This window comes from Anoplopoma fimbria, chromosome 2 (assembly GCF_027596085.1).
Source record: "Anoplopoma fimbria isolate UVic2021 breed Golden Eagle Sablefish chromosome 2, Afim_UVic_2022, whole genome shotgun sequence".
NCBI lineage: Eukaryota > Metazoa > Chordata > Actinopteri > Perciformes > Anoplopomatidae > Anoplopoma > Anoplopoma fimbria.
Genome location: NC_072450.1, coordinates 20,800,969 through 20,824,168, shown reverse-complemented (window position 1 = coordinate 20,824,168; position 23,200 = coordinate 20,800,969). Strand labels below are relative to the sequence as shown.

General features: G+C 37.2%; 2 protein-coding genes across 2 annotated transcripts in view; both read right to left on the bottom strand.

Moving 5' to 3' along the window:
- The window catches only part of mybpc3 (myosin binding protein C3), a 30,430-nt gene extending 17,263 nt beyond the window's left edge, over positions 1–13,167 (bottom strand). Inside the window, exons 1-9 of the mRNA XM_054617356.1 lie at positions 13,143–13,167; positions 8,409–8,678; positions 6,715–6,849; positions 6,222–6,299; positions 5,712–5,860; positions 5,059–5,176; positions 4,915–4,963; positions 2,272–2,331; positions 1,378–1,404 (exon numbers count right to left, since the gene is read on the bottom strand). Coding sequence (XP_054473331.1) covers positions 1,378–1,404; positions 2,272–2,331; positions 4,915–4,963; positions 5,059–5,176; positions 5,712–5,860; positions 6,222–6,299; positions 6,715–6,849; positions 8,409–8,678; positions 13,143–13,167 — 911 coding nt within the window. The remainder of the gene's footprint in view (positions 1–1,377; positions 1,405–2,271; positions 2,332–4,914; positions 4,964–5,058; positions 5,177–5,711; positions 5,861–6,221; positions 6,300–6,714; positions 6,850–8,408; positions 8,679–13,142) is intronic.
- A 2,348-nt stretch (positions 13,168–15,515) lies between these two features.
- spi1b (Spi-1 proto-oncogene b) lies at positions 15,516–23,144 on the bottom strand. Its single transcript, XM_054608346.1, has 5 exons — positions 22,767–23,144; positions 22,200–22,290; positions 20,915–21,111; positions 18,579–18,729; positions 15,516–15,907 (listed from the first exon to the last, which is right to left on the bottom strand). The coding sequence occupies exons 1-5, from the start codon at positions 22,806–22,808 to the stop codon at positions 15,597–15,599; spliced, it is 792 nt and encodes a 263-aa protein (XP_054464321.1). The 5' UTR covers positions 22,809–23,144; the 3' UTR covers positions 15,516–15,596.
- Between the last annotated feature and the right edge of the window lie 56 nt (positions 23,145–23,200).

Below are 23,200 nucleotides of genomic sequence, written 5' to 3'. Positions count from 1 at the left end.
TATAAAGATATAAAGGTTTTTTATTTAAAAATGATAAATTCTTGCATTGCCAAAAAAAAGGCTTAGCCAATCAGCTGACAGCCTTTGTGAGCAGCCCTGTGCCTGCAGCCTCTTAACTTCCAAATGTTCAAGCTGTGTGTGCATCTTTGTGTAAATATGTTCTTGTTGCTTATTTGTTGGTCATATTTGGCTTGCTGCAAGTTTCTGGCTTTTATTCTGATTAAACAAATGAGTAAAATGCTGTTAACAACTATTGTGAGCACCTTGTTGGACCTAGATAACAAATATTACCAATATGGTTAACTAACAGTAAAACATATTGGCTTATCCAGGGGTCACTAATAGGTGGACCACGGTCCAGGTCCGCACCTGTACCTACAACCGATAGATAATTGAGAATTATTATATTTTGACGGTGCACTTCTATTTTAACCGTTGCAGCCTTTCCAGCCTTCAGTGCACTCGTTCAGCGGTGCAGGAAACACACCGACCAATAGCATGCGTTGTACATCATATCACGTGATGCTACTCAGCCAATCAAATATGTGTATTCCGACAAGCGTCGCTGCTTGGGTGATATATATTCAGACGGGAGTAAGACCGGAGTAAGTCAGAGAAGTTATTTCACATGGCGTTCTCCAAAAAGAGAAATGTGGAGAGAGAGAGACCAGAGCCTTTAACCAAGAATGGATGGACTCAAATCCGAAATGAAGGCACAGAAAACATACAATCTAAGAGCCCAGTTGGACCAGAATCCTAATACATTCCTGCACTGCCAAACACTGATGTTAACGGAGAGGGGAATATGGCTTAAACAAGTGGTTTTAATCACCACAGAGATAGTCCCTTCCCAGAAAAATCTCTATTATGTTATTTCTTCTTTATATTATATTATGGCTATATTAGTTGCCATCACTTCACACCTGAATGAACTGAATTTAAAGCTGCAGGGCATGGACAATTCAGTTAAATTCATTCCTAAGTACTTTGTTTAAGAGTCACGTTTTTCAAAAGCTTTTTGTTAAGTATTTTATTTTTAAATGAAGCCCTTATTTTACTTGAAACGATGGAAGAACTTTTATTTTTTAATTAGAGTATGTATTTTTTTTATAATTCATCCAGTTCAATTTGAAAGATCACAATAAATATTGTTGAGAATTGAACTTTCTTTAATCAAATTGATAGTCAGTTGTTGACTACCGACAGACGTTGAAACATATAGGCTACTTCAATATATATGGGACTAAATCATAGCCCTAGTTAAGACATTATTATGATGTTCTGGACCTTTGCATGAGCAAATTATCTCTAACTGAATCATGACAGATGAATGCATGCACAACAACCTTTTTCTTACGATATGCAGCAGTTTCTTACCGATTTGAGGATTTTAAGAAACTGCTGCTCATTCAAAGGAAGCACCCAAGAGGCAAAACAAACCAGACAGGTTAAAACACAGCATATCAACAGTTACACTATCAGCATATTAGAAATTAAACAGTAATTCAATATTATACGAGTTGTTAAACTGCAGGTAAGCATGCCTGAATAAATAAGGGCTAACTAACATAATTCTGTGTTTGGGGTTTGACAGGTTGTCCAATTTTTTGGTGCGCAAAGGACAGTGAGTGCCTGGATATTTTTGACGTGTTGGGAAGGTGACTTGTTTTTCTGAGTGAATGCTGCAAAGTGTGAGAAAAAGAGTGCTCATAATCTCTGAGAAAGACATCAGCAACAAAGAAGAAAAGCAGAAACACTATTCCTGATTGGTGCAACGTGTTTTTGTGTGAGTTAATAAAGTATGATTAAGAAAGGAAAAGAAGAAGAGTGCAATATTAGATTAATCTAGAATGGGATGAGTGTGATAATAAAAGTTAGATCAGATAGGGTGACTAGATATTCATATGGCAAAAAAACCAAGGCTTAAATTGCTGCATGTGTATTTAATTGTATTTTAACTGGCAGATAATTAAAATTATTTCAAGAAGTTTTTGCAAACTGCAGAAACGCTATTTCTTCAAGTTAAATTCCTGAGATAATGGAAACATCAAGTCACCCTAACTTTTCATTGTCCTCGGGCGTTTTCGCATGCAGGTTTATTATCAGGTTATCATTCCAGCTTTTTTTGCAAATGCAGAAATAGCTTACTCTCTGAAGATGCAGGACGATCCAGAAATATTGAGACAGAAATAGATTATAAAAAGCTGAGTAAATAATGTTACCTTATTCTGAAAGTCTGCAAATTGCTGTCACTCTTTTGTAAATGCTTACCTCTTTTTTAATAAGGTACTAAAGTCCAGCTCTCCTGAGTCTTCCTTTCCATCCGTACTACTGCAAAAAAATCAGCCACCAGCAGCAAAACATCAACAGCACAGTATAAAACAAATCAACATTTCTAGATTTTGATACAATTATAAATGATGTCCTGTTAGCTCATGCACCTTTATGTAAAAGAGATACGGAATGATACTGTACAAAGAAAATATTCTGAAAAGTGAATCAGTGCATTGATTGATAAAATAAATGCGTGTACAGGCAGATGTTTTGCTGGAGAGGCAGGTGTTGCCATGTTTAAAGGAACAACATTTGGCACTTTGGGAAATAGACTTTTTTTTTTTATTCCACTCTTATGTTTGTGTGTTAACTATAGAACCAGAGCTGAGAGTCTATTCGATTCACATAAAGACTGGAAGAGGGTGAAACAGTCAGCTTGGATCTAACTAAAGTTCAAATATCTGCCACCAGGACTCTAATTAACACAGACACTATAACTAATTTGTCTAATCCATCCAAAAATGTTCTGGTTTTACAGGGAGTTACTTACTGTAACAACAGCCTAGCTAGTAACGTCATATAGCGAACTCCTTTAAAAAGACATTTCATTCTTTGTTTTAGAATTTTGTTTAAACAATTGAGATACAATGGGTTAATTAGTGAGTTTTAGAGTACTGGCCTCCAACTGTAGTTAAATTGCATGCTACATCATGCATGTCTGCTTTGTAAGAATGTCTCCCATTGAGAAGAAAATAATTACATTTATATTTTTCATGTTTTGATTTCATTATGGCACCCACTTTTTAACATTGATTTGTTTGTAACATGGCTGTTTTAAGAGCTGTTAGTTCTCTTTCTACAGGTGCTAGAATGTATTTATATACAGGCCAATCAAACTGCTTCATGTTAAACAGTATTTTCATAAAGCAGTAACCTTCATTCTGTAATACTATTAAACTTGGAATCCTAAGGGGGACTAAATGTGATTTCAGTTGGACATTAAGCTCATTTTATTTGCAATTGCATCCTTATAGGAGAGTTTTACAGCAGGCAAATAACAAGGGGAAGAGATAAAAAGCGGAATGATGGAAGGGGATGTTGTGGTTATGTGCAATACACATTTTCAATCATTACCACTGTGGGTTACCATTAACTAGCTAGTTGTTCACCCCTGCCTCCAGTTCTGCTACGTTATGTTAATCACCTCCTGGCTCAAGCTTTAAATTTAACACACATTTGACAATAATCAAAATTTTTCTCATCTAACTCTCAGGAAGAAAATATTAGCAAGGTGATTCATATTTCCCAAAATGTCCAATAATTCCCTTAAGCCATGAGCAGCAGCAGCCATCCACCCAAGAACGATACAAAACACTCAAGGTTAAAGAAAACAATGGTGTCCATTGGATCTGCTCGACTCTAATCAGTGGGATGAAAGATAAAGACAAGGGCATAGATTTGACTGTGTGCTTGTCTCCTGTCTCTGATCCGACAGCAGGATTAGAAGCTGAGTCTCTGGTTTATGTGGTGAAGTAACAACACACCATAGCTGCACTTCCTCCATGTGACAACCCTGTGTAAGAGCTCATTTGCTGAAAAGCCTGAGTGTCTTAGCACATCCTGCCCTTTCAGTGCGATCAAACCACCGTCAAAGCTCACTCTGCCGGGGAGCTGTTTGTGCAGCTGGTTCAGCTGTTTTGATCGAGGCCCAGGAGAAGATCAGAGAGAACTGATGGTTGCGACGAGTGCTTGTTACTCGATGATTTTGATAACCAAATCTCAATGAATCAAGATCTGCCTGGGTCAAAGGTTAACGCAATGATAGCTACTAAAGTTAGCCACTACATCGCAGATTTAAATTTGAGTCCTCTCAGCTCTCTCTGGTCATCGTTCTGTGGTCCATCTCTCAAAATTCAGCAGATTGGAGGCTGCTCCATCCACAACACTGGTTCTGTTTAACTTGATTCAGAGATAAAACAGGCCACAGGAGAGGTACAGAGTCTCTGATCCTGGTCCTGTTTTTTCTGTGCTTTAACAATCAGAATCCTCAGCGTTTTGAATACGAGCCACCATTGTTGCAACAAACCCCCTTTACTACCTTGATTGTGCTCCACTTCTCTTCCTACCGGCGTCGTTCCTAATAGTTAGGTTAGTATTTTCACAGTTACTTGTTACACAAAATATTCCACCGAGGTACACTGAACTGAAGTCTGGCAATTGTACTAATCTCTTACAGTAGTAAATAGCAGAATATGGATAATGTATCAATTTGAGATCGCCAGAATAAAGTCAAATTTTGATTCTTCATATATAGTCATAGATTCCTCATCAGAGCTGGTTATACAAAGCTTTTTACCATAAGAAAACTGTTTGAATCCTCAAAACAAAAAATAATATGAGACAGAATAGCAGATATTTTAGGTATATCATTTAACTGATGGCATAAATTAACACTTGTACTATAAAATGATTAGTTAAAAGTGAGTTTTGTTTGTAACTGTTCAAGTATTTCAGTATCTAAGGTACAACGGTTTGCTTAAGACCTGTAAGGACAAGAAAGTAGCTGTGTGACACTATTAATCATTCAGCATATAATCGATTTCAATGTGACCAAGAATTTTTAAAACTTATAAAACTTACGTTCGCCTAAAAGCTGCTCTTATGTCGAAACCCTCAGCAGCACAAGCCTCTGAAATATAAGAGAATCATGTTAGTGACTGAAATGATGGGATTAGAAACAGTACTAATGAGTGCCACAAACAAACTAACAACCGGCCCACTCACCATGTACGGCCAAGTCAAAATTGCAGCTGTCAAACTTGTCCCTGGATGCAACCTCACATCTGTAAGCTCCTGCAAAGTTTGGCTTGGCCTCGATGATTTGCATCTCAAACGTATAGACCTGCAACCACATCATCAGGAGAGATGGATTACACGATAGGAGTGAGGCTAACATCTTTGATTAAAAACCTTGTTGTATAAATAATGTGTAAAACACTGTTAGTGAGTTTCAGATTTGGGATCTTTATGGAGCATGCCAGTGATTTTCCCTGCTTACTTTCCTTGTAAAAATGTATTTTGCTGCATTGTTCTGAAAAAATTTGTAGGGGTAACATGTCTTCCTGTCTCCCTATAATGTAACATCTGAGGTAGCGTGCGTGCGGTTCATCATGTTATGAGGATGAGTGACTGAGGCAAGAGCTTTCAAAACTGAGGGTGAGAAGGGCAATACTTGCAAAACACCTCTGTTGCCTCAAAGAAAAACTTTACATATTGCAGTTTTTAACCAATTGTATTGACCGCATACCTATCACGGGCAGTTGTTCATGTGCTCTTTAGACAAAGTAATAAAATAGGACATATATTATGTGTCTCAAGATCTCAAAATACGATGTCTAAGTTCTTGTTTTAGAGCCTGCAGCATAAGCCCACAGTACCTTACTGCTGCGGTCATACGTCTCCTTAAGCTGCAGGTGTTTTCCAGACTTGCTGGCGAGGTCCATCCACTTCCCTTTGAACCATTTGATGGTGGGTTTCTTCAGCAACGACTCAGCATTCACTTTAGCCACGAACGTAATGTTTTCACCTGCACAAAAGATGAATTGACCATGTGGTTTAGCACATTATCCTTCAGATTCTTATATCCAATTTATATAAAAACCCATATATTCTCTCACTTGGATCTAGGACGTACAAATAATTTGGCAATTTTTATTTTTTTAATTATCAACAATTTGGGAGCACCATTAACATGTATAGCACTTTTATTTCTTTCGACCAATTTTCCTTTCACAATACCTTACTTGGCTCAGTGTTTGAACTGAAACAATGTAATAATAAAAGTGTAAACACTCTATTTAAACTTTGTTAAGAGAGTTTATTCAACTAAATGTGACAAAAATGCTTTGTATTATTTTCCATATAGTCCTGTATTTGAAGCCACTCACCTACAGTGACCTCCCCACTCTGGGGTTTCTCTGTGAACAGTCCGGTCAGGTCCTGTCTAGTGTCCGGTGGCTGTCCCTCTGAATAAAGAACAACAAGGTCAGAGCAGAATACCACAACATGAAGTTGAGGGATCAAAACCAAACAATGTTTAATTCACAAATGTGTTGCATGGAATTACGGCTACAAAACCTTCTATTTTAAATTGCATTATTTTCCAATATCATTTAAGGTAGAAATACTGGGTGTGTTACACTTGAATAAAAGTATTCAATTAGAATATGAGACATGATGGCAGCTAAGCCCAATGCCTTTGGCCAATGCCAAAGTAAACATGTCCTGTAATGAACATTTATTTGTCATATTAAAAAGATTGCAATGTGTTTGTCATGTTTGACATTTCCAGGAAAAGCTTAAGTCGATGATGATGATATCATGATGAGCAGTATGGTGTACATCAGTGACTGAACAGAGGAAAGTGGCTGAATAACTCACCCTCAGCTGGAGGAGCATCATGTGCTGGGGCAGCGGTCTGGTCCTCAGTGGGTGCTGCTGCAGGCGGAGCAGGAGCCTGTTCTGGTTTGACAACAGTTTCTGCGGGTGCATCAGCAGGGGCCTCAACTGGAGCTTCTGTGTGACCACAGAGATGACAAGTCACAAATAAGAGGTACAATGAAAAATATTGGATCCGTACACTGCACCCCCATCAACAAGTAGTCAGCTCCAAAAAAGAAAAATAACCAATCTGTCAACTTCTATTCTTTTTTCTCTTTATTTTCAGTTAATCTTTGAGAAGAACTTAACATGTCAATATTTTGTGTACCAAGCCAAATAATCAGTTATATGTGTACAGTAAACTATATTTGATACTTTTAAACTCTGTTATAACACGTGAAAAGAATCTCTGGTGAACATCTATCACCCACATATTTCTTATGTCTTATCATCTGTGAATGGCTGAATGATTTTTCCATGCATTATCAGCTGCCTCTCATGCCTATCCTGAGCACCAGTCAAGTGGTGGTTACTCATGAGGAAATAATGTGCTGGTGTGAGGGTCAAGGTCTCCGTGCAGACAGAGAGAGGGTGGCTATGATGTGGGCCACGGACACCTGTGGGACGTCTCTTGTAGCACACTGGGCCATTAGTCTGCTGCCTTTCCTCAAGATTTGTTTCCACCTTATCAAATCCAAACAAACGACCTCAGCGGGTCACAATGACAGACTAATGGCGCAGACGTTGATGTTTGACACACTTAGCGCACAGTCTTTGCAGCATGCAGAACAGGGCTCTGTAGATGTGATAAAGTGCTGGACACAATGATTGTGATTAAGCCAGTGAATGCAAATTTTCAGATGTTAAGAGGAATAGTTGGACATTTTTTTACACCTCTAAAGTGCATTAAACATGTTGTATCTCGTTTGTAAAGCCCCAAAAAGTGTTTCTTATTTTAACAATTTGAGATATAACGTGTTATTAAGAGAACTTTAGAGTGCTTGTATGTGGATTTTGCTACCTTAGGACAGAGCTAGCTGTTTTCTTCTGCTTTCTGTCTTTATGCTAAGTTAGCTAACTGTCTGCCAGCTGGCTTCACCCTTACGTTAAGCGGGATAGTTTGGCTCTTTTGAAGTGGGGTTGTAATAGGTACTTATCCATAGTCAGTGTTTTACATATCGTAGACAGTCGGCACATCCCCAGTTTGAAGAGGCACACAGTACATAGCTTTGCTCCTGTGTTTGTACTGCTATGGAAGGGGAAGCTGCAAAATGTTTTTTAGCCACTTAAAAGAAAGGCTTTTAAGTGTTCCGTTTGTATTCCTGTCTGCTTCTCCAAACTCAGAGCGTGACGACAGTCATCTTTAGTATTTGAGTGGTATTCTTATCTAACTCTCTGCAATAAAGCTTAAAACAATATAACCCAAAATGTCGAACTATTCCTTTAAGAGCAAATACTTCTTAATGATAGACCATATAAAGATGTTCCAGAGACTTGTCGCTGAGCAGCTGTCAGTGTGCAGAATGTGAGTTCATGTGCAGAAACATTAAGTGCATGCAGTGCATCAAGTATTTACTGCCTCAGTGCTTTTCTGCATTGAGTGCTGTATTTTGCTTTGTGCTCTGTGACAACGCGTCCTGTAGGTTAACAAGCAGAGACCTCAAACGCACAGCTGCAGCATCAAAGTTTCCCACCTGGCTTTGATACGACCTTCAGGTCAAACTTGACCTTTGACCCTCCAGCGATCACTGCATAGACATTGGAATCTTCCTTGGTAATAGCTTTTATAGCGAGGGAGTGCTTGTTTCCGTTGGCTGAGATCAAATATTTGTCGCCACTGGCGATGTCCTTTGAGTTGCACTGCCATTTTACTTTAGCATCAGGCTTCTCGGTCTCTGCTTCAAAGACCACAGAGGACCCCTCGTCTCCCTCCTGAGACTTTGGTTTCTTGGCAAACGCTGAAACTGAAGAGGGCAGGTGGGTTCAAAATGAATAGTAAGCCTTTTAAAGTGTGACTTTGTTTTAACATATCTGCTTTAAGGGTGTAATCAAATCATTTGAGGAGAAAACACACATACTATAATTGTTGAGTGAACAATGAACATGATTTTGTTACATAAAAAAAAGAAAAATAACAAGTAACAGTGTTTATATTATTTGCACCTTGAAAGATTTGTCATTAAAATTAAAGACCCAAAATACTGATTATGATGTTTTTGTTATTTAAAGCTACAATCTTGGAAGTTTCCATCCATTAAAAAACAAACATCACACCTGAAAAAAGAACAACACAATTACTATATCAAATTGCAGAGAAACAGAGAGAGATCATGAGAGAGAGAGAGAGAGAGAGAGAGATGGAGGGGGCGCATTTATATTTTAGCAAAAGATAAAGAAGAAGGCTAATGATATGAGCGGAGCTGTTCATGTGCTGAAAAAGAACAGTGTTGTACAGTCTGCAGCACACTGGGTGGGGCTAGCTGAAAACCAATACATGTGTCCTTTCCCCGTCCACACGTAGCCTCTCAAAGCACCAACATCTGGCTTCATAAATAAGTCTTATTTGTGCAGTCTTGGTATTCGCTTTATAGTTTCTGCACTAACAGGAGAACAGTGAATGTGGGGAGTCATGAAAGAGTAAATGTAAATATCGAGCAAGGGAAAGCAGTTAAAAAGAACAGACATTAAATCGAATGCCAACTCAGTAGTGGTGACATGGTAGAGTGACCTTGTGTTTGTAATGTGACCTCAGGAGCACATTCACATTGTTATTGTGTTATACATTCTCATCTTTCACTAAAGTAAAATATCACAATATAAAAAAATGTAAAGTAGTACAAAAAGTACAAAAGTGTAGCAGCTAGATGTACTTTAAGTATGAAGAGCAAAAGTACTCATCATGCAGATTTTTCTTACTGTGTATATTATATTATTATTCCTGATGAATAAGCAACATTTTAATGGCCAGTGTGGAACTTTAAGTAATGTTTATTATGGTAGTTTAATCAAGTAATTATACAATATAAACTGATTATGTGTTTTGTATATAAAGTATCGAGCTGCAAAGTAACTACAGCTGTCAGAAAAAAACTAAAAAAGTACAACATTTTCCCATAGTGTAATAAAAAGTGTAGTAGAAGAACAAATTAGCATAAAATAAAGTTAAGATCACTCACCTATTGAATGTTGTTCTTAAGTATAGTACGTCAGAAAATGTACTTAGTTATATTCCAGCACAGAAAATGTTAGCCACGTCCATTTACTTTCATTAAATAACATTCAATTAAGACGTTAGCTTGTTTTTTATTGTGGCATTGAGTGGAACTGAACTGAACCCAGCAATGAAACATTTGGAATGTCTATAACTAATTGAACATCAGCACACAATAACAAAACTATCTACACTCATCATAAACATCAACAGGCATGGGTTGTGATATTAAATAGGGGGAAATAAATCAATACATTGTGTCTACAGTCAGCCTATTTATAGTAAGTATTACACTCATTGTGTAAAACACCAGCTGTTGCCTTTCCTGCTGTGCAGGGAGTTCATTTTATCTTTTGGAAAGTTTTTAAACATGCATAGCAACGTCATTCTCGAACACTTGCCATCTTTAAAAAGGACCTAAAAATAGTTACTGACATGAGAGCAGACATGTGTCTAGCAGTAACGCCAGGTGTTTGGAATCATGAAATGTATGTAGGCTTCATTCAGATCCATATCCAAAGTCCTGAACAAAAAAAACACGTGTTGCAAGATGACCTTATGCGTTTATATATAGGATACATATGTACTGGACTAATAAATGAGGCTGGCAGACTTCAGCTGCAACAGGGGTGCAGGTATCATAGTCGAGGGATTAGCTGACTCTATTTCTGTGACTCTGGGGGCACAGAATGAACGGTGTGCCCTCAGTCTGTCTGCAGCCAGTCATCTCTTGCCACGCCATCAATCAGTCTTGCTGCCCGTGTTACCCTTCACACACTCTCATCACATTTAAAGTAAAATGACTCTCCTAATTTCAGTTAATATAAAATAAAGTAGTAAATTACAGTTCAGAAATATTGAGCAGGTATACTTTCAAAAAGTTTGTTTAGAAAAAATATATTTAATAACATGAAAGTATGTGTTGGTAAAGTTTATCGTAGCCATTAAGTGATCATAATATCTGAAGTCTGTTGATTCAAGTCTCTTTCTATGTCTAAATACAAGATATGTTTGTACAGAGCTCTAACTAAGCTCTTATTCATTTATTATCAAAAGTTACTCTTTTTTATGTTTATACCTAGCAAGGTTAACAATGTATTACCAATTTATGGATGACGTTTAGGTTAGTTGGCACTTATACCTGCAAAAGTAAAACAAAGTCAGACCGGTTTATGATTTACTGCTGTTTTCAACTTTCTTTCATGAAATCATTTTTTTTTCTTTTTCTTTATTTTATTATCTACTCAGGTTTATTTTATCTGAATATAATTATTTTATCAGTGGATTGGGGAAGTTAGTTGCTTGTTTTAAAAGTATTTTACCACTACTCGTGCTATGGATCACTGTTTACACAAGTAGCTCCCCATTTTTTTTGTATAATGCACACATGAATGCACCTTAAATTAAAATTTGTCTCAAACCTGCAATAACTGATTCGTTGGCCATTTGGGGGCAGCAGAAGTTGTGAACAGAACATTGACATATCGTCACTTTTTAAGTTGATATGGTGAACTTGTCAACAAACAGTTAACTTTTTTCACAGCCAATTAATTAAAGAGCAACATTATCATTAACTTGGAGTCACGTTTGTGTCCAACTGATGAAGTCCAACATTAACTCTCTTTTAGGTCCGATCTTTTTTCCACTGAAAACGATGCTATGAGAAAGGTGAAAGTGAACCAAAACTGTAAAGTTGTGTGACGGACAGCTATCTCTAAGTTCATCATTATGAGTTACCCCTTTCACAACGTCACATCGTTGTTTAAATAAACATATTTTTTACTTTAAAGTTGACCAATCAACCATGTTTATTGCAATATTTCAAAACTCTTAGCTCAAAACACTAAAATAATCCTGTTTATTTCAGATTGTTGATAATGATTGATAATAATGTCACAGGAGCAAGATGATCCTAACTGTTATTGTCCTGAACAAATCCACGGCACTAAAAGTCTTAGCACACACAAGCTGGCCATTTGGGCTGCAATGTGTCATCTGATATGTGATATGTCGTCACTCCACAAACAACAATCCATTCCCAAGAGACAGGGGAAAAAAACTGTGGAAACTCATTTGTCAAGTAGGAATCTTGTTGGACATTTTTGGCTCAGTTGTGTATTTTGTGAATGCAGTGATATGACAGAGATGTGACAGTGTTGATTTCACAACACACGTTTCCACCTGGATCACAAGACGTGTAACTGAGTTCCTGACACGTCCAAAAAGGGCTTAGAGTAACTATCACGTCACTAGCAAACACTTTGAACTAAGCATGGATAATTGCACGTAGTATGTTGGGATTTTAGCTACTGGCTACATTAACATTTGTAAACTACTTAATTAAGCCATGGAATTATCTGTTGGGAGTATAGACAGTTATCTGACCTGATATACTGTATAGTTATTACATTCACTACTATCTGCAGGACATTATACCAACTACTCTATTTCATTTTTGTCTCAATACACATCATAGTTATAGTACTTTTATAGCATCATCCCTTATTTGTATAGTAGAGTGTTTTAAAGTTATATATAAACACATCTATTATGAAATATATTATTTGCTACTCATAATTAATATATTATCTGTTACTTCAGTGTCCATGTGTGGAGTCAAAAAAGTAATTTCTCTATTTTACAGATTGTACAGATTTGTCTATCGATAAACCTGTAAATTCAAGTGATATACTACTTTTACACAAATATAGAATATATACTGGTTCATGGCACAAAATGGCACAAATAGTGCCTTAAAGAACATTGTGGAAATACAATTAAACAGCTTGATATAAACTTCAATTTTCTATTTGTAAAATGTAATAATTGCAATATTCCGGTCAAACATTATATCATTGGTTATCATGGAAACAATGTGCAGGTCTCAAGTGCTCTTGAGTTTGGTAGTGGTTTACAGTTGCTTAAGAGGGGTGTGGCCCACAAATTGTAATATCACATAGTTCCTTAGAAGAAGTTTGTGTTTCAGGAGAATATTGCACAAAGGAAGTAAAACATACAACTACATAATCAGTTGCAGCATGTTGATAAAGTCAGTTATTTTACAGCAAGTCATATGTATTGAAGAATTTTTTAGACATTTGGTCTGACAACAGGATTAAGCTAATATTAAACAATGCACTGTAAGTTATTCCCCTGTTCAGTTGTTAAGGAAACATTATAACAAAACTTTCAAAAGTAGCTGAATAAGCCTAATTACCTGCTTTTTTGACTGGCTCTGGCATCCTGAATGATCTTCTCTCCTCCACAGTGTAACTCACTGTTCCTAAACAATCTGCCGTCTATCTCGACCCTGTGCCTTTAATAGTAGTGCTGCTGCCAAACACCCCCCCCCCCCCTTCTACTTCCATGCACCATCCCACCTCCCCTGTCATGTCTTTGGTAGGCCCAACACAATGTCTAACGGAACAACCCCCCCATCCCATCCCAGCAGCAACCCATCCCCTAGCCCACCCCCACTTATGTCTGACCCCGGGCTATATTTCAACCATCCTTTCCTCCAACACCTCGGCTGAATGATAGGGCTTGGGAGGGAGGGGGAGGGATGTATGTCAGCGGTTAAATTTAGAGCCTTGAATCCACAAAGAGTCTCCCCACATCTGTACTGCACCAAGTCACCCTGTAAATCTAAGAATGAATACGAGAAGATGTTTGAGAGTACGAGATCTATAGGTTTGTTTAATCTGTTGGCAGAGATGAGGGTGTACCCCTTTAAGGAATCTTCCCACAGTTGCAGAGTCCAGGTTCAAGAAAAGTGACACAGCTAGAAATTATTATTGCTGATAATCAATTATTATGTTTTCCTGTACTGTAATTTTCTATACTACACAAATTTTTGTTATACTATACATAATACTTTGTTTTATTGCACTGTACTGTTCTGTACCGTACTATCTTATATAATGTTTTACTGTTGTTTAGTATACCATAAAATGTTCTACTATTCTATATCTTACTTAAAAATACCATACTATACTACTGTATACCTACAGTATATAAATCTACTATAAACATAGATATGTAATTGTACTATAAACACTCAAATTAACAAGACAAGGGGAACAAGAGGATCTCCATATTCTCACAAGCCTTTTAGTGTTGCAGCCTCAATTTGAAAAAAATAAAAATGATTTGAGATCTTAATCTGAAAAACTCTGTAGCAACTGAACCTACGGATCGTGCTGGACAAGTGATCAAATTGTGAGAAGTGGTTTAAGTTGACCACAGCAATGATTAGTGCTGTATTCAGAATTAGAACTGAGAGTCACATCTGTTGCTTAAGTTGGTTCATCATGGAGTCCTTTTTGTGACCCCGTACTTCTGTTAATGTGTTTCCTAACACACTCAGAATTTATCTAATCCTGCCATAATAAGAGGGATAACCCAGCACTGGTTAAGTTATATTGCATTGTATTGTATTGTTTTCTTTTATATTATATCTCTTTTCTTCTTCTCAACTATGTGTTCTGGGCATCAATTACAACTTCACCATTGAGGGGAGCTGTTGGCCCTTGGGACACCAGGTGCTGTAGTATTTCTATATATTTACACACTGCACATTACATTTTAGCAAATTAATCCTTAGTATTACAGTGTTTTTGTATCTTTTTACATATTATTGAATTTTCTTTGATGTTTTTAGAGCTGTTTTATTTTTTTTATTTTATGGTTTTGAATTGTGGTGAACATTTAAAGTAAAGTTCCTTTTTTTCTGTTCAAGGGGAGGTTTGATGAGTGACAATGATAAGCATTTCATAAGCATCACTGTAGTGTACGGACAGGCTGCTGAAAACTGCTTGTTCTGAAAAATTATAATGAAACTGCAATAACTCCACAAAAACAAGATATTATTGCATGGCATTCAATTAAAACTACACCATTCAATGCAGGGGGAAACAACTGCATGCACAGCTGCTTTGCATACTTGGATGCATTGCATTAACCACATAGTCACCAGTGCTCTTTATAGCTGTGGTGAAATGTGAGCTCACTTAAAAACACCATACACATATGTTTATGAAGAATTTATTTTTTACAAGCAATTCCTCATTATGACATACGAAGTTTCATATACAAAACATTTTTCGTGTAATTATACAATAGTAATGGTCTTATAATCGTCCTTATGGTCTTATAATCGTCCAATCCCATCAATGACTTCTTTGTGTCTTCTTGTTTTAAATATGAATTCACAATTATATATACATGGAGTAGTACACATAGTATTACCCACAAGAGAACTTAAGCCTGTTCAATAAACAGAGAGTCAAACTCATTAAAAAGAAGGCCTAGGCCTACTGGGATATTTCAACTCTCACTAGTTGTCAAGCAAAATATATTTTCCCCGAACATTGAAAATGTATAAACAGACGTTTCCAAAAAGAATGTGCACTGATATGTGCGTGCACCCACATTTAATAATGCATACTAGGTGTCAAAGTGACCCAGGGTCTAGGATGCATCAAGTGAAACTGCAAGCCCTCCTTTCTCTTTCCACTTTTTGCCTTTTGACTGTACACTATCAATTATTGGTCACACTGTACAGCAGTTATATGCTATTCACAAAATGCAATTTCCCCAAAAAGTTTGATTAAGCATCTAAGCATCTAAGACTTTTATATGTAAATCTTTGACATTTCAGGATCCCTCCTGCCTACATGAATTTTCTCTCCAGATGAGTCTTCCCCAGCACCTCGTCACTGAACTGGTACGTCAGCTTCTTCTTTATCTTTTTTACCTCTCCAGTTTTGCCATAGTTGCGTAAGGCACGAGCCATCTTCTGATAGGTCATTTTTTTGCGGTTTCCCTTCTGGATTCCCCAGCGGTGTGCGAGAGCCTCCTTGTGTTTGGAGGAAAACTGGAATGTCCCTTTGTCTCTGTCCACCCACCAGATACTGTCCTTCATATCGCCGTTCCTTAAAAGGTCCAAAAGGAACTGGTACAACCGGATCTTCTTTTTATTGCCTGTTGGAAACACCAGATTAGCACCATTACTTACTGATATGTACTGTAGAGGAAATAAAATATGAAAAAAAAAAATAAATTGCATCAAACCATGTTTTTGCTAGTTTCAACACATCAACCATATCTGCATGAGTAATATAAGATATCGCTGACATTAGGCCAATTAGCAACAACATAAAAAAATCAGAGGCAGAGGAGCAGAAACACAAAATAAGTTTTTCTAGGTCCTATTTCTTAATCTTTAATAAAAGTAACAGGACAACGATGCGTCCAAAAAAAAAAAGAAATACTGGCAAATGTAATCCTCTGTGAGTCACTGTTTTAGCATTTTCCACATTTTCATGGTGCTGCATGAAGGACCGAGTTGATGATATATTAACTTTTTTTTAAATAGGTTACATATTAAGATGTTTGGTGGTGTGTACATTTTTCAAATAACTTAACAAATGTCTGTACCAATACAGAAGAAATAATCATAATCAATGTTTTAGTACTGAACTTTAAAAAGAAACCAAGTCACAAAACTAATGTCACTGTTTGTTCCCCATACCATAAAATCCTATCATTATCTTTATTCTTTTAATATTGGTGCTTACACATTTCTTGCATTCATTGTAACTTCAAAATTCATTGTACAAAATTATAAATTACCATTCACCTGCCCTCCTCAAATACAATCCTGTAACCACTTTGTACACTGGCTAATTAACAGAAAAGTTACTTGACAGTCAAACTGTCAGTAACAGTTACATATGTATCCACAGTTCTCTGAGTATAGACACTACTTGTTCCATATATTTGTGGTGTGCAGTCAAGGTGAGTACTCTTTAAGACAACTTATGGTTGCTATTACTTTGGTTGCAATACATGGTAAATATAAGACCATTCATGTTGTCTCCTTGTTAACCCTGTTTGAAACATGTTTTTGAAATGTCAGACAGATGGTCTTTACACTCTGAGAACCATGTTTCTTTATCTATTTGTCTGTTCTTTATTCATCACTGCATATGCCAAATGTACAGGGACTCTGTGAGGCCATGATAAGTTTAGCATTGCATTAACACAATTCCATAGGGCTGCCTTGATGTGGACAGGGTACAATAAGTACCAGTGAAGTTGATGACATACTATCACTGTCGCCGAAGTGCTCACAAAGGTGCTTGAATAAAAATAAACCTCATTTTCCCAAAACCATTCAGCTATAGGCAGTGCAGATACGGCCTGCCACGACTACAGCTCAGCTGGTCCTAAACTGGCCAAAAGAGGAAGTAGAGAGCAAGCATGTAATTTGAGCAGGACACGTCCCCTCCAATATGTGACAAATAGAAACTGTTCCCCCCAAAAAACTAAAAGAAAGCTCATTTTCTCCCCTCAATATTCAGTAGTAAACGGACTAGACTGCACGCTGGATGCTCACTGAACTCCTCCTGCTTCATGTTGGTGTTCATGTCAACCAGAAATATTTAACACAACAGCTGTGCTCATGGCCCTGCACAGTTGATTACTTTCAGGTCTACTACACAAGTAAAACATGTTAAATATAAACCAGTGTTTTACTGCTCTTGTAGAAGAACACATTTGGGTGTTTGTCAGTGAAACAGGTTGAAGATGATCCATGTTTTTTGTGGACTTAATTGTAAACAAACAGAGGCTAGTACAGATACAGCCTCATTTCCAAGTGCAGCAGCATATGAGCCATTAGTGCTTTATGTTAATGTGCTGATGGCCGTCCACATTTCTGCTGCAGTTCTTAGACCAAAAGATCACTCAACAGACAAACAACCGGTCTGTTTTTTTGGGTGCCAACTTCCGTTAAAGATGCATGACCAGCAGTGTAAAAGTAGTTTCGCAACTAGTAGCTCAAAAGTGCATCTTAAAATGTCAGCAGAATACAAAGCTGACATGACTCAATGCCAGACCTCCACCATCCCAATGCGAGGAACACAACACAGGCCTGCTGTGACACGGATTTAGATTATTGAGACTGAAGAATCATTTTAGTTCATGGGCCAAACATTTGCATAATAACCTATATATAACAACACCTCCATTTTTTTACCCTCTCTTTTAGTATAAAGAAGTACAAGCACATTCTGAAAACGTTCACGATTAATGAACAATCCATTTATAAAACAGATGATGAACAGCATAAGAGGTTTCACTGATCTCTTGGCTACCACTTAAAACAGACTAGTGTTTCCTCAAACCTGACTACATGTATCTTTTTTGCTCTCAGCTGACCTGAAACAAGTATGAACTGGTCCAAACTCCGACACTCTTTATCCACTTTTCTCCTTTTTGACAGACCGGTGTCTCTTGCATGAACAGTAGTCATTGCTTGACAGTGTTGTGTCATGTAGCATTACGTAAGCATGCGGGATCAATAATATCGTATCCGCATTTCTCACACTTTGCATCCAGTGATCCAGTGAGCTGGATTGGACCCTTTGGCAGGCCGGTTCTGGCCCTCAGGCTGTATGTTTGACACCCCTGATCCAAAGCAAGTCAAGTGACTTAGCACTTCTAGATATATCATGACCTGGATGATTGAGAATCCTCACGTGGCAAGCACAGTTGGTTTGTCCTAAAGTATCCGTGTTAACAGCTCAGTAGAGAGCCGGAGTGTTCCCCAGCTGCACACATGAGATGGCCAGTAAATCTATATCCTTACCCAGCTCTCCTGGTGTGACATAAGGGACTCGATCTCTCAGACACTCTTCATCAGACACCTCAAGTGGGGGACTTCGTGCTCCCTGCTCCTCATCATCAGAGCTGCGCTGGGACACATGTGGTGGATACAATGCCCGAGGGAAGAACGCAACCTACAACCCAGGAGTCAAAGTTAATTAGTCTCAAATAAACACATCTGCAATGGTTAACATATTGATCATATTTAAATTCCCTTTATATTGCCTCCATGTTTAAGAAGAAATACAGTTTTCAATCTGTATGAGAATGTTACATATGTCATCCGTATTTCTTTGGTTACATAATAAATAAAAAGCATAATTTTATAGAATACAGCGTGACATGTTTGGAAATGTTGGGATGAACATTTCAGTATGGATGCACAGGTAAGTCTGGGACTGGACGGATAAAGACTGTTTCAATCAGGGACCTTAAATTCAGGGAATACAGTTACTCGAAATTCGGTACTTGTACTTGGGCATTTACACTAGAGGAATACCTAGAGCGTCATAGTTTGAAGTGTAGGTTCACTGACCAAGTGACGCTACTTGATGAGTTGGGTGTGAGAATAATCTAAATACAGAACTTTTACTTGTAATGGAGTATTTTAAGTGTGGTATTGATAGTTTTACTTAAGAACATCAACTGAATATTACTTCCAACAGTAATGATATTTACACCGCATATTTTCAAAGATATATATTTTCTTTATTTAAATTCTCCCAAAACCTCTTTCAAACAACCATGTCTGACTCTTTAAGTGTGTTGGGATGTTTTATGGCATATTATTATTTCAAACTACAGTTGGCCATACAGAGAGATTACATTGCTACAGATATATTATAATGTACCTAACATCAGACATATTATCACATGTGGGTTTGCACTAAAATCTTGTCACTGTGAGTGAGAGAGGTGACATCTCTCTGCATGAGCTGCAGTGTGTGGATGACCATCGTGTGACCTAAAAGCACACATGCTTGGTGGCTTCTTTGTTATGGATACAAACATCAAAAACACAAATTGTGTATCTGAAATAAACATGTCTTGTGTTTTAGTAGGTTGTTGTTTGTGTATGTATGTTTATTTCTCTCCCCAATGCTTTAGAAACACTGAAAACTGGAATATAAAGTCTTCCAGTAATTATAATATCCTATTTGATTGTGAATACCTTTCACATGTTATAAATGCATTATGTATTATTCATTATTACAATCCTATCCATCCAATCAAATTCATGTTCACCTGTGAGCAGTGCTTGATGCACGAAAGAAAAGAAAAAAAACATGAAATGAAATGCAATTTTGGTTGAAAATATCTCAAAATGAATAACCAGTTGTTATTGTCATTCTATATTCCTGGAAAGTACAATTGGCATGTGAACACAAAGGTGATTACTGCCAACTACTGCATGTAGCCTGTAAATTTGCCTAGAATTTTAAATAATCAATAATAGATCAACAAATGACATAAACCTGTGAATTTGGTTCATATTTAAGTTTATGTTTTCTTCAAGTCACTCTTTTAAAGTCTATATTTATTTTCTTCCCTTTTAAATACATGCAAAGCCCCTTAGAATTGTGTTGGAATTGTGCCAAATAAAACATTTTTTAAAAACGTTTTAACTTCTGCTTGTCTGCACAACAAGAGCTTGTAATGATGGACCCAAAAAATGGTTCGTGGAAGTGAGAATGTTAACAATTTGAAATGTTGACTTGGTTAGAGATACTGCACCTTAATGCTGATATCTCTGTTGTGGTTCACTGGCTCACAACTGCAGGGGTGGAGCGTGTAGTTGTGAACCAGTGAGCCTAACTAAGCGTTCAGACTCTATTCAAAGAAACTATTCTTTAAATAAAAAAATAAACCCCCCAAAATTTAATTTTCATTTTTCTTGAAACTCAAAGATTCACTTCCTGATTATTGCCACAGGACCCTAAGAGGCCTCCAGCTGATGTTATGTTGAGTTTGAAATTAATTTCAGTGAGCTAGAAGGATATTTGGAGATTTAGAGTGTGTATGAAGGTCGAAAAGCAACTCTGTGAAATTTCCAAACAATCAGCAGATGTCTGTTTCTTGGAATTATATTTTAGTGGAATTAGTGTTACGTAAAGCCTTTTGTCATTATCACACTCATCACTCAAACAATGACTGATTACAGCCTATGCACTGAACACAACAAAACAGCCAGTTATAGTTTTCTGCATTTTGATAAGATTTAAATTTATATTTGTTGTGTGCAACATGTGCCCATGTGTGCTGAAGTAAAATACTTCATTCCTTTATTGTATGTTTTTGCCAAGTGATTGAAGGACTTACTGGTTGCTGTAACACATGAGGATGTGCCCCAAGATTTGGATCCAGCAGGCTTTCTCCTTCGTACCGTATGACATCTTGTCGTAACAGGCTGGGCGCATGCAGAGTCTGCACACTCTGCAGCTCTGTGAAGTTAGCCTCTTGGAGGTTCTCAAACTCTACAGGGTGTACGTGAGGGTGAGCGTGGTAGTCCCAGTGATCTGAAGAGAGAGAGAGAGAGAGAGATAAAATGCATAATGGTCACAGCGTTTTGTTGTTTGTTATCATCACAACTTCCCTGTTTCAACAAAGGACTGTATAACTCTAAAACAAGACAGAAATGAACCCGAGTGGTTAACTGGAACACACAGCTTCATATAAAAGTCATAAACAGGCCTTTAAAGTGAAGCGGAAATACATGTGTAAACAGTTTGAGATTACTCATGAAAGAAGTCAGACTGTATGTCTATGAAAAAAAGTTTTGGTCATTAGATATCTAAAACTATTAGGTCAAGAGTTACTAGACTCAATGACGAGCTCCTTACTCATTGTGCTTGAGTTTGCATAGACCAAATGAAATGAAGAGAATAGCAGAGAATTCAGCATGAAGCCCTTTCCTGTTTGTGGCCACAGCCGTTAACTTGACATAAGTACTCGTGTTATACTCAGTCATGTTAAGTTTTTTTTTTCAGAATGGATTCAATAATCAAACAAGGGATTTTTATTTGTATTTTCCAAGTATTTTAGATATAAATATGAGATATTTTCAACAATAACAATGACAACTGGCACTTTCTCAGTGGAGGCGGTTTTTGCTATAAGGTCAGGAAAAGTTCCCCCCTCCCCAATTTAGATTGTTTGGTGCAATATGCAAAACTGTTGATTACAAGAGAAAGTAAAGCACCTCTCTTGTATCAACAAAACCCCATGGGGCGAAAGTTTGTTCTATGTCTGTGAGTTTTAGCGGCCGAAAGAAATGGCATCTGTTTCCTGTGTTCCATACACCCTAATGTGGTGCGCTCCAGCTGCACACTGCAGGCGTTTTACGTAAAATGCACCAGAAAAGACAGTGTTACCACATCAAGTTATGATGATTCATTTGTAGATTAGAAAACTAAAATGACAGTATTTTCCATTTAATTGAAAATTGAAATAAGATAAATGTAATTTAATGTTTCCCCCCACCATCATCATCAGTCATTTGCATTTTAAAGTGTTTATAATTTAAACATCACTCACAGTAATAAGTGGCGGTTTCAATTGAAACTCTGTTTGTATGAGACAAAACACATTTTGGAGTAAAACTCACCTGCCTGGATATCTGTATCTAGGACATATGGGTTATAATATTCTGCGATTTGATGTCTGTAGATCTCAGAATCGTACATTTCTTCTGAGTGCTGCAGGAGCAAATAAAAACATTTTCAGCCACAAGATCTCATGAAAGAAAAACCTTTAACTGGATATTGATGTATCACATAATACATAATAATACACACCATTAGTCTTTTATAAAACGCTCACATTGTATCTAAGTATGTTTTCATTGTTAAGTCAGATGTAGCATTAGTAATAGCTGTGTTATCATTATGACTTTTTTTTTCTTGCCACTACTGTTCTGAAACTCAAGTTTTGAGTTTCATTTTCATGTCATGCATAGTATAAAAGACTCTAACTGTTTGTGTGCTGTATTCAAATTGAAGTACACTTACATTAAGTCATTTAATTTTAAATAGCACATGTTGTCACTCTTAACTAATAAATGTCTGTTTAATGCTTCATCAATAAAAAACTATTCAAGGACTCCGCTAAGCTTCCGATGCTTTAAAGTCTTCCTAAGAGTTTAGATAATGATAAAAAAATAAGTGATACTTACAGGCGGGATGAGATAGCTCTCCATTCTGTATGGATGCAACATGGAGACCTCTTCTCCAACGGATCGACTCTCAGATGGTTTGCAGGCAAAAAAGCTCTCACAACCTTTCAAAACTTTTGCGGCACCATTGCACAATGTTTCAAAATTTCCTCTCACTCAACGAAAACCCAAAAATGTCTCTCTCTCTCTCTTTCTCTTATTGTATAGCCGACACTTATAACCTGAGCTACTCTCGCAGGCCTTCAGCTATGTTAAATAAAATGAAATAATCAAGGCCCGCTGTTTGACTGTAAATTGAAAAAGGAACTTTTGACTTCTGCAAAATTTGTGGGGGTGGGAGCAATAGAGTGTGTCTGTTGAAGGTTCCTGGCCATTGATGATTTGTCAGGGGAGACCATGAAACTTCACATTTATCAGGGTCTATATACTGTCCC

Bases quoted from the DNA above. Each gene is read 5' to 3' on its own strand.
- spi1b (XM_054608346.1), bottom strand. From the start codon at position 22,808: ATGTTGCATCCATACAGAATGGAGAGCTATCTCATCCCGCCT. The intron at 21,112-22,199 runs GTGAGTTTTACT...CTCTCTCTTCAG, and splicing joins AGATACAGATATCCAGGCAG to ATCACTGGGACTACCACGCT. The intron at 18,730-20,914 runs GTAAGTCCTTCA...CCTGGGTTGTAG, and splicing joins CTCATGTGTTACAGCAACCA to GTTGCGTTCTTCCCTCGGGC.